The sequence below is a fragment of the Hylaeus anthracinus genome, unplaced genomic scaffold (genome assembly GCF_026225885.1).
Source record: "Hylaeus anthracinus isolate JK02 unplaced genomic scaffold, UHH_iyHylAnth1.0_haploid 0, whole genome shotgun sequence".
NCBI lineage: Eukaryota > Metazoa > Arthropoda > Insecta > Hymenoptera > Colletidae > Hylaeus > Hylaeus anthracinus.
The window spans coordinates 15,290,326-15,304,422 of record NW_026533254.1 but is presented as its reverse complement, the minus strand read 5'-3'; the positions used below and the strand labels follow the sequence as shown (position 1 = coordinate 15,304,422).

The window sequence follows — 14,097 nt, the reverse complement described above, 5'->3', positions numbered from 1 at the left end:
CAAATCAGGTATTTACACGGACAGGTCTAAAGTTTAACTTCAGAGGGAATCATGTGATTTGAATATTCATTAAACTAGTTAATAAAGCTAAAGTGAAATGACCTCGTGTCTCTTTTCGTACGCTACATCGGTCACAACAGTGTGAACGGCATTGAGATCTGACATAAACAAATAATTTGTTTTTATTGCATCCGTAACACGTTTACACTTATTTAAATATTTTATTCGCATGTTTAAATCTTATCTAAATCCAAATAGAAACGTTCTACGAAGTATTTCCTTTGATAAGGTTATACAAAGAGAAGTTCTGTAAATATAGTGTAAAAGAAATATTTTATTTTATTTATAATGTTTAACAAATAAAGACTTGATATATATATTAATCGGTATGATGATTATTCTTAAAATTATACATTTAAAAGTTGCAAAGTATTTTACTTAATATTTATCACGATGTCAAAAAAGAAAAAAGGTGAAGCTTGGGGGGAAAATGGATTTGAAGATTGGGTATGTAAAGAATAGCTAATGTCTAGTTAGAAAATTAATCAAAATAGATCTGTATATAATGTAATGGTTTTAGGGTGGGTATATGGCTGCTAAACAAGCAAAATTAGAGGAGCAATTTAAACTTGAAGCAAATAATGAATTTAAAGATGCATCAAAAATATTTGAAGGAATTGCAATTTTTGTAAATGGCTATACAGATCCAACAGCAGATGAACTTCGTCGTTTAATGATGGCACACGGCGGAATATACCACCACTATATGAGGCCAAGAGCCACAACCCATGTCATTGCAACTAATTTACCATATTCTAAAATAGTGATGTACAGAAAAAGTAAAAATCCAGTTCCTATTTGCAAACCTCAATGGATTGTGGATAGTATAAAGGCTGGTAGGGTTTTAAATTTTCAAGATTATTTACTCTATTCTCAATGCACAAGCGTACAGCCTCAATTAAACTGTATAATAAAAGATAGAAAAAGTAGGACAAATGGTAATCTTGATGCAAATAGTAAGATACAAGAAGAAAATAACATTTTAATGAATGATAACAAAAATAATGAAATGGTAAAAAGTATTAGTACAAATCAGAATATTGTAAATCTCTCTGTGCCTCATACTTCACGAGATGCTCTTTCGACAAAAAATTCAGAATTCATATCAGAATTTTATAATCATTCTCGATTACATCATATCTCAACTATGGGAGCAACATTCAAAGATTATGTTAACGAATTAAGGGATAAAAGCAATGGAAAATTGCCTGGATTAATAAGGTTGAAAGAGTTACATGATATGAAGTTAAATAAATCATTATCTGACTCTCAATCTAGCTTTAATAATGAAATATTCGAAGTACATGAAGAGAATAAAACAGATATTAATCAAGGACCTGTTATAATGCACATAGATATGGATTGTTTCTTTGTCTCTGTGGGTCTTAGGAATAAGCCAGAATTAAAAGGCTTACCTGTTGCAGTAACACATGCAAAAGGTAATAAGAAAGTTTCAAGTAACAATGAAAATAAAGATGATGAACATGGTTCATTGTCAGAAATAGCATCTTGTTCCTATGAGGCTAGAAAAGCTGGAGTGAAAAATGGCATGTTCTTAGGAGAGGCATTAAAAATATGTCCCAATTTAAAGACGATAACATATGATTTTGAAGGCTACAAGGAAGTTTCCTATGCATTATATGATACCGTAGCGTCGTACACGTTAGATATCGAAGCCGTTAGTTGCGATGAAATGTATGCGAACTGTACTGTAATACTTCAAGAATCTTGTTTAACACCAATGGAGTTTGCAGCTGTAATTAGGCAGGAAATAAGACAAAAAACAGGTTGTCCTGTATCAACAGGATTTGGAAGCAATAAATTATTGGCAAGGCTGGCAACCAGAAAAGCTAAGCCTGATGGCCAATATTATATAAAACAGGAACACATTGGTACCTTTGATGTACAAGATTTGCCAGGTAGTATTAGATAGATAGTGTTATTTGTAGTTATTATTACACATATTATATTAGTGTTGTATCTACTCAAATTAGGTGTTGGATGGACAACAACACAGAAATTAAATGGTATTAATGTGCACACCTGTGCAGAATTACAAGCGATTTCGTTATCAACGTTACAAAATGTATTTGGTAAAAAAATGGGAGAAATACTGTATAATATGTGCCGTGGTATAGATAATTCAAAACTTAATTTAGAACACATTAGGAAATCAGTCTCTGCCGAAGTTAATTATGGAATTAGATTCGAGAATAATCAGGATGCAATAAGTTTTTTGAAAAAGTTATCCGCGGAAGTATGTAATCGATTGGAAAAAGCTAATGCAAGAGGCAGATGCATTACATTGAAACTGTTAGTTAGAGCTAAAGAGGCTCCGAAAGAAACGGCAAAATTTATGGGTCACGGGTTATGCGACTACATGACGAAATCAAAGAATCTTATCGCTCCTATCGATGACGTTGACATTATAACAAAGTAAGTTAAAGCTATGTTTGTACTTCTGTGGATGGTACCTAAACGAAGGAATAATTTGTCTATACGCTCTAGGGAAGTCATCGCGCTTTGGAATCAAATGCAAAAAGTGCCTGAAGATGCAAGAGGCATCGGTATACAGATAACCAGATTAGAAATATTGAAAAATAAATCGCGCGATACTCGCTTAACGAGTTTTGTTAACAAGAATAAACAAAGTGACAAAGTAAATAAGGGAAATGAAGTTCAATCTTTAACGCATGTAAATTCTATCGCATCCGTTCTTGAAAACAAGATCGTTCTCGATAATCAAGAAACGCATATTCTATCTAATATCAACGAACCAATTTTGTCTAATATTCCCGAAAAAACTCAGAACGAAACATCAAATTTCAAAGTAAATAAGAACCTTATTACTGTAGCAAATAATAAGGAACGAGTCGAAACTAGCGTATCGAATGCCAATGAAAAGAAATCTCAAAAATGTGTACAAACGCACCATGAACATTTTTTTAAACAAACTAAACCTGGGGTTTCGAGGTCAACCAAGTTTGAAATGCCACCCATAGAAACTATTGATATGAACGTTCTAATAGAATTACCCGAAGATATACGAAATGAAATACTTAATGAATACAGTGTTAAAAGAAATCAGAATAATCCGAACATTAACGAAAATAAAAACAGAAACTGTACATCCTCGACGAACGAAACAAACACTGGCGAGCTTAATCGCAACGAGGAAAATATATCGTTCTCGCAAGTAGATCCAGATTTTTTAGCTGCACTATCGGAAGACATGAGACGCGAAGTACAAACGTACTGTAAGGCTAAGAAAGCAGAATGTTTCAACATCAAGAAAGATGAAACATCGCATATCGGTGGAGAGGCTGCGAGAGGTCAACAAAATGTAAAGGAATACAAAAAAGTTGAGCGTACTTCGAAATCAAAGAATAATAATAAAAATTCTAAAGTAACATCTTCTAAAAATAATAAGAAGAAAGGTATAAAGGCTGCGTTTAAAAACATAGAGAATAAAAATGAGCCTGAAAATAAATCGGATAAAAAAAATGGTAACGGTGTTTCAAGGTCTTTGGTATCTTGTGTGGAAAGGATCGAACCTAATAAGAATCAGATTACTGCGGACGAAACTGAGGCCATTCTTTCTCACAATCGAACTATAACGGAAGATAATGAAAGTGCAATTCAACATCAAAACATTTTAATTGATCTCGTCAATCGGTTACTTAATTTACCTCTAGAACAGGTAGCGTTGATGATTAACTTTTTATCGCTACAAATTACTGTATTCCATTCATGAAACGTCTTCATCGGAAAGCATACAAAATGTTATAGTGACGATACCTTGTTAAATTTTGATCTAGTCGTTTCATGTAGTGCAAAGGATGCATGCCTGATAGTGTAATACTATCTTTTGCAAGTATATTTTGCGGGATTAATGTATATATAAAATATACGGTTGCAGGTGAAGATGCAAATACAAGTATGGGTTACTAATTCTAAAACTGTGAACGAGGTCGATTTCTTATCACTTGCAACATTTCTTAGCATGCTTCCGGAGAAGAAACGCATCGAAGAGTTACACATCTTGTTGAAAACCATGCATAGGTATATCTAGGTTTTTGCAAGATTTGTTATATTCACCCCTATAGCAGGTGGATATTAAGTAATGTAACACATAGGGTTGAAGGAATAGATATCATTTTACTCGGTTACGATTGATAAATAAAAATGATATTAAAGACATAATACATTAACTTATTTATGTTCATATTTTTAGATGTATGACAAAAACCGGAAATTGCATTTGGCATAGGACATACAGGAAAACAGTAAAATACGTTCAACATTATATGCAGATTGAATACAACAGCAATCTAATGGTACCACCAATCAAATGCAACCTTTTGCAGTGTAACAATGATGTAATGTAAATTTCATCGGAATTTAATAAATTAATATTTTTACAATGATTAATAGGAAACCTATTTACAAGCAAACATGATACTTACCTTCAATTTCATTGAACACAGTATCAGTATTTTTTAGATAACATATTAATTTACAATCAAGAACGTATGTTTTTGAAAGAATTTTGCTCAAAGGTTTCATATAAATCGGTAAGAAGTCATAAACCTCGAATTCGTACGTATTTTTGTAATATATATATATATATTTTTAAATATACTTTTTACTTTGTAATCGTTACGCGCAGGGATGGTGAAAAAATAGAAAGGGGTGAGTTAGGGATGAGCGTTTACTACTCCCATTCGGTAGTTCCCGGCGGCTTAGATGTTAAGTCGTACAAAACTCGCGAGATACCAGGTATTGCAGATATTTCGATCACCATTTTCTTCAGCACCTATGAAAGAAAAATATATGACTGACGGGTACAGTATCTCGTATCGAAAATCGATCTACTTTAAACATGATCAGAGACGAGCAATTTTATTCGTTATTATTATTTAAATGAAATATTGCTCACCTCTGGTTGAGATCAATCATACTTACATGCAATGGCAACTCCTTGCCTGGTATAGCCGGAGTGCCAGTCATAAAATCGTTAGTACAGAACGGCCTAAGAACAACTGAACGTTGGCATGAAGGTATCCGAGAAGCAGCGTCACGATTAAAATGTAAGGGAATTAAAACTACTGGCATCTGACTGATTGCCCCCATACAGCCACTAGCAGCTAACATTTGATTTGCTACATGATCCGCTTCTCGGAGCGTAGCTATCACATTCGACGTAAGATGAGTCGGTGTGATATCCGTTACAGGAAAATGCAATTGAAGACCAAAAATGTAACACACACGATTTACATTATGACATACGCGCGGAATTAATTTTGCAAGGAACAATAGATCCTCCCACCCTATTCCTTCCGTCGTGGTTACTTCGCTAGATAAACCTACTACGTAGCTGTAACTTCTCCGATCTCCCTAATAAATGTATCAAGTGTATTAGATATATATCACATTGGCGAAATCGCAATCACCCGAAATTGATAAAACCGTACCTGTACTCCTACACTGCGTATAGGTAATAGCGTTGCAGTGATATGATAATGACTCGAAACTCGTCGTAAATGCTGTCGTTCGGATTCACTGGTCGCGCTTTCTACACGATTTAGCAGTCCGTGTTTCTTTTGAAGCATTTGCTCGTATTCCGCCATTATTTTGACTATCACCTTGAATCAAATAAAAATGTTTTAAATTTGATTAGAAAGGATAAGAGATCGCATTATTGCTAATACCGTAATGGAGGATACCTGCGTTTCTGAGAAATCTTTATCCATGTAAGGTTCGTCTGCACACAGAATGCGGACAGCAAGCCCAGGTCCAGGAAACGGGTGACGAGCAACAAGCGAAGGCGGCAGTCCAAGATCACATCCCAATTGTCTCACTTCGTCTTTGTGAAAGTCCTTTAAGGGTTCTACTACTTGACCCTGTGCTCTTAACGCTCTGACGAGTTCACTATCATTGTGATGTGTTTTTATCGCGTCTGCTTTACCTGGCAGAAACGTTTGCATCTTATGTAAATCTGACTGGATGCTTCTTAGATAGGTATGGAAAAAAGTAGTAAATAAATGTTATTTTTTAAAGTATAAATAACGCATTTATAAATGTCAATTTACCACTGGCTAATGTACTCGCACTTTCTATAAGATCAGGCCTAAGGGTGCCTTGTCCAAGAAACACTTCTTCTGGTTTCAAACCCATTTCCGCCATTGCTTCATTTGCTACTTTTACAAAAACATCTCCTATAATTTTTCGTTTCTCTTCTGGATTAATTGTTGCACATAACATTTTGGTTAATCTAGTTCTCGGACTAGCTCCTGTTCCGCTTATTCCTTTATTGTTTATAGCATTTGTATTAGCTACTGAAGCGACATTATCCAAGGGGACAGACGTCGTTCCTTGCATGAAGTAGTGAGCAGCATTGATTACTTTCAATCTTATTCCCAATTGTGCCAAACTTTGTTCTACGAATTGTGTTTCCCCTTTCCGCATGAAGCCGTTATTGATATGCAGAGCTATGACTTGCTCTTTGCTTAAAGCTTTATGTAATAATGCTGCGCATACCGTCGAGTCCACACCTCCGCTCACTAATAACTATGATTGTTTTTTTTCTATTTTAATTGACGATCACATTTTGATATAGCTTATACTATGACTTTAATTTCTTTCAATTACCTTCCAAAATAATTTATGTGTATCATATATACTTAACTATTGAACATTACGTTAACTTTATGAATTTGATGCAATGGGTTTTGTATCAACAGTCTCCAACATTTAAATTGCATCAAGATTATTATAAATTCCAAACATAAGAATGAATAATTTTATACAAGCAAAAGAAAGTAATTATTACACAACTTTGTTTCTTACCAAAACTTTTTTGTTGCCAACAGTCTCTTTGATGTACTGAATACATTGTGCCTCTCGATTATGAAGAGTATAATTACCCGTGAGGCCAGCAATACCAAACAAAAAGTTATGCAACATTGTTTTCCCTTTAGTTGTAAGATCTACCTCTGGATGAAATTGTACACCATACAAATTCATTTTGTCACTTGCTATTCCTGCTATAAAGTTTGGTGATGTGGCAATGATACGAAAACCATCAGCCATCCTACCTATACTATCCCCATGCGTTAACAGTACCATTTGTGCTTTCTCCAAGCCCCTAAGATATAATTAATTTTTTCTTTATATCACATTCAAAGGTCGTAGCGATAAATCAGAGAAATTTGTTAAACTCACTTACTTAAATAATAGGCACTTGGAATCTACATCAATTGAGAACTGACCGTCTTCTCGTCCCTCCTTTCGAATTACTGTACCACCAAATTCCTTGTTCATCATTTGCATCCCATAACAAATACCTAGTACTGGTACACCTATTCTAAAGATATCTGCATCATATTTAGGTGCATCTTCTGCATATACAGAACTTGGCCCTCCAGAAATGATAATAGCCCTACAATTTGTAGTTAAAATAATAATTACCATTTAAAACTATATCAACTGTTATACTGAAATTACACGATACACAGTTGTGATATTCTTACTTGTATCCTTTCTCTTGAAGAGTAAATGCAGGTGTGTCAAGAGGTAAAATTTCACTGTGAACATTTAGTTCACGAATTTTTCGATCTATGACTTTACCATATTGTGCACCTGCATCTAAAATAGCCACTCTTTCATCGGCAGATACTATATCCATTGCTCCTTCGTCAGCCCCATTATTTCTCTCTGCGCGAAACAACAACCCATCCGCACTCTTTTCCATTTCAAAATTTCGTATATTGCTATTACTATTGCGGTGATTTCAATAATCCTATAAAACGGAAAATTAAGTAACTAAAGTACCTTTAGCTTTTTTAAAGATATCAACAGTTTGTTATAACTCAATGTCAAATAACAGATGTTATAAAAAAAGAGCTTGTAGGTTGAAAAACCATATACTGTACTATAAATACCATCCTGTTACAAATATAGAAAGATTCTACATTGGTAGAAGCATTGCTATAATTAAACATCAACTTTTTTGAAAATATGTTAACAAAAGAAGTATTAGAAAATTGATGATGACTTGAAAATACAAATTTCTTTAATTACTCATTCTTTTATATGTATATCATCATATAAAAACTTTTGTGATAGAATAAGAACTACTTAAATAGATATTCTGTTGATAATACAAAGACATGTATTATATTTTACCTCATAATACAAAATTACATTGTGATCTTATTACTAATCATTGTAAATAAATTATATAAGTTCCTGCGACCTTGTTACATATTAATTATTTCATTTTTTCTACTACTCCAATCTTATGGAAAACAGATGTTGTACAACCGTGTACTTGAATTGCATATTATATTTGCAAATATTCCTTAGGATTATATAAAACCATATTATATAGTTTTTTCTCTAATAAATGGAGAAGTTAAATAGGCTGACAAACCTTGAACAATAACTGAAGATATCGCTATATAAAAGTATAAGATGCTATTATAGTATGTCACAACCCAGCATAAGTTCTGACAACTACTGTACATTATGCATATTACAGCCAACTTCTAAATTTATTTGAAACGATGTATGCGTGCGATCCAAATGGTCCGACGAATGAATCGAACGATCTTTAGGAGAAAAATTGCCGAAAACGATGTGTAGCAAAAAATAAATAACCGGCCGTAAATTTTATGCGCACGTTTCTTAGAAACGAAGATATTACAATAATACACCCGCTGTACGAATCATCTTTCTAAAGCTAACGAAAATGTATCGAAAGACTTACCAAATTATACGAGGCAGAGAATATTTCACGCGTAAATCACCAACTAACGCAAAATTAATTACAGCAAAACAGAATGTGCACTCTCTAGACGAGGCAGCCATTCAATCGCCTGCAATAGTCACAATGCAGCGACTGTCTTCAGCTTGGAAGTAACATGGAAATCCAACATTACAACGTGAAAATTCCTACCGAAATATATTATTTCTCGCATTGACCGCATTAATTTCATAAAAATGTTGTTACGTAGATTGCATTCGCATTACTATTGTATACGAAATTAATATATCGCCATTAAAAATTTGTTCTACAAATATCGTTTCTTTAATAACCAAACATTCCTATAACCTATCTAGGTCTTTTATGGAATGGAAACAACATGAAGCTAGCAAAATCTGGCATTTATTGAGCAGCTTTTTTTATTGTTCTTTATATATTTCTACAGTATAGTTACATAAAAATATAGTAATCTCGAAGTATTTAGAGTTTGTAACATGCGATCGAACTTTGGGTAAATGTTTCCGTTTACCCGTATCGAAGTCAATGACACTAAATAGGTCAGACTGAATATATGTTTTTACAGGAAACTTATATTAATATGGTATCTTATAAATGAATAGTTTTAAGACCTTAGAAGAAGTTTCTGTATCTAGATTATTAGAACACGACATCGCAAGACCTTGCATACTGTTTCGGATTTTTTGTTGATGTCGGATACAGAAAAAGTAACGTCAACCATAAATCAATGGGTACATCCAAAAAGACCACCGCTCACTAAGCCGCTTTCTGAGCGGATGAGCTTATGAATTTTTCGCTGCCAAACATAGCGACTGAGATAGCGACCGCTCCCTGGTAGCAGCTAGTCACTCAATATATTACTACTTGCTTGCTTTACTTTATTTACAGTGCGTTATTGTTTTGGTACGGTGTATACACTAATTCATACATGAGTCTTATGTTAATCATATCCTTTAGCATCTTATATCTAATATAAAAAAAATATATATATATATATATACGTTTTTGAGCGCTAGTGGCGCCATCGGTGGTAGGACGCCCAAGTTTGTCACGAAAATAGTTCCCACTTTTTTTTTAAGATGGCGCCACCGATACTCTTAATCAATTTTTCTTTAATTTTCATCGATGCGTAATTAATAAGATTCGTTGCTTTATCACGGTTAGAATATTTATTTAATGCAGCAATAATTATCGACTTTTACGGGGCGACATCTAGTGGCAGTAGTGGGAACTATTTTCACTACAAACTTGAGCGTTTTCCCGCCGATGGTGCCACTAGTATTAATGTCGCATATTCATGTATATTTTGTGTGTATTAGATATAAAAACGTTAAGAAATATGGTAGATTAGCATATACATCATGTCAAAATAATCATACGTTGTAAATAAAGCTAATGAAGCAAGTATTAGTATTATTTATAATAAAATTATGAGTATAATAAAATATAATCATAAATGTCCTGCGTAACATTCATACACTATCGAATAGCGAATACAAATGAAAATCGTTCGATGCGAATTTCAAAATAAAAGAAAAAGAAAATTTAAAGATACCATAAAATGTCATCCGTGGCTCGGTTTCCCTCCTATGAGAAAACGAACAATTACAAAATTCCTACGAACACCATAAACAACCTTTGTAGCGATACGTTTTTTCTACCTACAGAGGTTGCTATACATGATACACCAGACGATTGTTGGGTCTCGTTTAACGATGGCGTATACGATTTAACCGATCTCTGCAAAGTTTGGTCTGGTACCAGAGAAATCAAGCCAATATTGGCTCACGCGGGTAAAGATATAAGTCACTGGTTCGATCACGAGACAAACGATATCAGATATCACGTTCATCCCGTTACCGGAGTCTTGGTGCCTTATTGTCCCCATGGACCGATACCGGATGTCAATCCTCACGTGGTACCTACGTCTGCATGGCGACCACTCGACAGATGTCCTTGGTGGCTCGATGGAACTTATCGGAAGGGACACTTGACCAGAAACCCAAGGCCATGTAGAATTTTAAACGTCCTTACTGGAATACAAGTTGTTGTAATGGTAGAGTTTTTATCTTAATTAGATTTCGGTTATTCGATTTGACTCGTCCTCGGAATTTGTGAACAACATAACCTAGGAGTACAAACGAAAAATAACAACTGAGGGCGCGGAGATTCGAACCCACGATCCTCGGATCCACAGTCGATCGCTTTACCTACGCGACCAATCTTAATTATACGTTTAATTATACAAAGTTTTGAGATTAACTTTTTGTTGATGTACTTTAATAAAGGTTTGCGAGGAAGATTCCATCAGGCGTATTCAAGAGCGCGTCCTTCTTTACAATGCAAATGGAACGTCTTATACGTGGAAGTTCGAAGGAAAGGATTTGGATCTTGATTCGACGCTAACTGAAAATGGCATTCCGGACGAACGGGACCGTTTCGTTGCTTGCGGACTCCCTGATGATTACTACGTCCCGTGTCTTATGTGTTATTATAACGATCCATGTTCTTGTAAAACGGAACAATGAACGCTTTCGGAGAAACGCATGAGTTTATTCAAGTGCAAGATTAGAATTCAATGTTATATACTCATTTATTATCTTCAACTATTACGTACTTCTCTTTGTTATATTACAGTCTCGACATTTATAACATCTTCCAATTACGATTCTACTTTAAGAAAAAGATATCAAATTCGATTAAACGTAATTATGAATTATGACAATTCATGTTTATTGTCCGCTTTTGTTTACCTCGCGATTTCTTATTTTAATAAATTCGTATAAAGAAACCTTTGTTGCTCGATGTTTACTTCGCACAACGTATTTCGATCACGTTCAAACGGTTTTCATCATCCTCTCGACGCTTGTTCCCGGAATGTCGTTCGGTTACTATTTGATTTTTCGTCGGGCTTTGCATCGTTTCTGAAACGTAACATAAGAACGGAGGATCGTGTACAGCGAGTTACAATCATTTGTTCGACGCGTCAGCACGCGTCTATTTGTACACAAATCAATAGTATTCTATCGGTGAAAAATGTTTAGTGTCTTTGAAAAATATTTAAAGTAACTTTGGGAAGAAAAACACGCGACATGTTCCCGTTTGTAATTCGTGCGTCTTCAAATTTCATCTCGCGTATTCTCCAAGGACGATTTTATCGTTCTTCGATCTGCCAGGACGCGTTTCCATTTCCAAGGAGGAAACAGTTCATTTTAGGAATGTGCTTTCCTACGCATTGTAATTATTTCTCTTCGAAATCCATGAAAGTAGCCGTTCTTGGAGCCGCGAGTAAAACTGGTAAACAATTTTTGGTAAATTTTCTATTCTGTAACGTCGTACTATAGGAAGTTGTTCTTTTTGAAACTGGTAGACAATTTAGGTTAAATTTTCTGTTCTATTTTTATTGTATTATTGTACCACAGAAAGTTGTCTTTCTTAAAATGGAATAATAATTATAGTTAAACTTGATTAAATTTTCTATTCTGTATTTATTGTAATATTTGCATATAAGAAATTGCTCTTTGTAAAACTGGTAGACAATTTAGGTTGAATTTGGTTAAATTTTCTGTTCTATTTTTATTGCATTGACTGTATCACAAAAAGTTGTCTTTCCTAAAATGAAATAATAATTACAGTTAAACTTGATTAAATTTTTTTACTCTGTATTTATTATAACACCATAACACAAGAAAATTCCTTTTTTTAAAACTAGCAAACAATTTCTACTAAATTTGATTCAAATTTTCTGTTCTATATCCATTGTACTGCTATACCATAGAAAGTTGTTTTTCACAAAATCGATAGATAAATAATTTTAGTTAAATTTCCTCGTACTATATCGATTATGTTACTACAGGAACATTTCGTATAACTAATAAGAAATTTCTATATTTATAAAATTCTATATTTATCACGTTGCTGCATCACAGGAAGTTGCCTTTCGTTATTCCTGAAACAATCACCGTTGATCGACGAATTGGCAATCTACGATAACGAGTGCACCTATGGCCTCGCGTTGGATTTAAATTACATTGATACAGGATGCAAGGTCAGCACGTGCAATCCCTCCGAGTCGTGCTTGAAGCAGACGTTGGAAGGGGCGAAAATAGTAATGATCGTTGGGGATCGAACGATCGGGAAAGAATTAAATCCGTGCGAGATATTGAAATGCAATGCCGATACGTTATCGGACCTGCTGCCGAATGTGATTAGATTTTGCCCTCAGGTAAGCAACGACAACGTTAACGATACTAACAAGTTATCGCGCAAATAACTATTCGTACTCGTTTCACGTGATTCCCGCGATGTTCTTGGTAAACGTTTCATCTGCGATTCCGCTTATCCGAATCTATGTATCCTGGAGCGTTCGTAATTAATAGAATCTGAAAAAGCCGGCAAAATATGGAGTCGGTATTTCCTTTTATTCCAGCAAAACAAGCAATTTCTGGTATCGTCGTCTTCAATTAATCGCCGCTACCGTTACTCCGATGCGCGCTAATTAAGCTATTTGCTACAATCTCGAACTTCCAAGAATTATCGATCGCATTAACGATTTTCTTGCCCGTTCGGTATTTCTTTTTTCCGGACGTGCACGAATGGAAACATTCGTGAAATATCAACGATGATCGTATCGTTTAGAGCGGGGCTTCTTAAACGTTTTACCATTCTCGACCCCATTTCGTTCTTTTTGCAACAAAGACGTGTAAATATTTTGAGATGATTTATTGATTAAGTAACATACAATATGGAAAAAATATAGTTTTAGAATTTGTTTGAAAACGTGCAGAAATATGATATTAAAAACTGCACGAAAAGTTGCAGAATTGTATTTATTATAGTTAGAAAAATGGTATGTCCTATTTTTTGTCGAAGCTGCATTTTTGACGGTAGCACAGATAAAAGAGAATATCAAATATTTTACGTTAAAATCTCGCGATACGTAGTTTAAGAAGCTCTGGTTCAGAGGATACAAGAAGATGAAATTAGAGATACCTTCGTTTAACCCTTTCCACTCGAGAGGTGACTCTCAGCCACCACTAGGTTTCCTTTAGGTTTAATTTCTCTGGAACTCGGAATATCAATGATAATAATCGTTGAGGGAAAGGTGATCTGATTTTCAAATCTCAAATTAGAGATCTCATTTTCGAAGTCAATCTGAGCTTAGAATTCGTGGCAATAGAATGGTAAAAAAGCATTTCGAGTTGCTGGTAGATACCAGAAAAAAAGGTCTCGAGTGCAAAGGGTTAAGGTTC

The 14,097-nt window shown here is 34.5% G+C and overlaps 4 protein-coding genes across 5 annotated transcripts in view; 3 read left to right on the top strand and 1 right to left on the bottom strand.

The window, feature by feature from the left end:
* Positions 1-25: 25 nt before the first annotated feature.
* On the top strand, positions 26-4,487 carry LOC128885282 (DNA repair protein REV1). 2 transcript variants are annotated; one of them, XR_008459573.1, is made up of 6 exons: positions 26-507; positions 581-1,979; positions 2,055-2,496; positions 2,569-3,497; positions 3,583-3,760; positions 3,980-4,119. XR_008459573.1 is itself a non-coding variant. In XM_054139262.1 (6 exons), the coding sequence occupies exons 1-6, from the start codon at positions 454-456 to the stop codon at positions 4,446-4,448; spliced, it is 3,384 nt and encodes a 1,127-aa protein (XP_053995237.1). In that variant the 5' UTR covers positions 79-453; the 3' UTR covers positions 4,449-4,487. The 2 variants fall into 2 exon arrangements, 1 of the variants encoding a protein (XP_053995237.1); XM_054139262.1 differs by adding an exon at positions 4,295-4,487 and having other exon boundaries at positions 79-507; positions 2,569-3,760; positions 3,980-4,122.
* Positions 4,488-4,664: 177 nt separating this feature from the next.
* Positions 4,665-8,966, bottom strand: LOC128885381 (GMP synthase [glutamine-hydrolyzing]). The gene is made up of 9 exons (XM_054139403.1): positions 8,831-8,966; positions 7,593-7,861; positions 7,289-7,501; positions 6,910-7,207; positions 6,153-6,630; positions 5,787-6,028; positions 5,535-5,705; positions 5,026-5,457; positions 4,665-4,876 (listed from the first exon to the last, which is right to left on the bottom strand). The coding sequence occupies exons 2-9, from the start codon at positions 7,811-7,813 to the stop codon at positions 4,775-4,777; spliced, it is 2,157 nt and encodes a 718-aa protein (XP_053995378.1). The 5' UTR covers positions 7,814-7,861; positions 8,831-8,966; the 3' UTR covers positions 4,665-4,774.
* Positions 8,967-10,234: 1,268 nt separating this feature from the next.
* On the top strand, positions 10,235-12,338 carry LOC128885713 (cytochrome b5 domain-containing protein 1). Its single transcript, XM_054139921.1, has 2 exons — positions 10,235-10,901; positions 11,134-12,338. Exons 1-2 carry the CDS (start codon positions 10,407-10,409, stop codon positions 11,371-11,373), a joined length of 735 nt encoding a protein of 244 aa, XP_053995896.1. The 5' UTR covers positions 10,235-10,406; the 3' UTR covers positions 11,374-12,338.
* Positions 11,938-14,097, top strand: part of LOC128885588 (malate dehydrogenase, mitochondrial-like) — a 5,798-nt gene continuing 3,638 nt past the window's right edge. Inside the window, exons 1-2 of the mRNA XM_054139688.1 lie at positions 11,938-12,142; positions 12,775-13,070. Coding sequence (XP_053995663.1) covers positions 11,938-12,142; positions 12,775-13,070 — 501 coding nt within the window. The remainder of the gene's footprint in view (positions 12,143-12,774; positions 13,071-14,097) is intronic.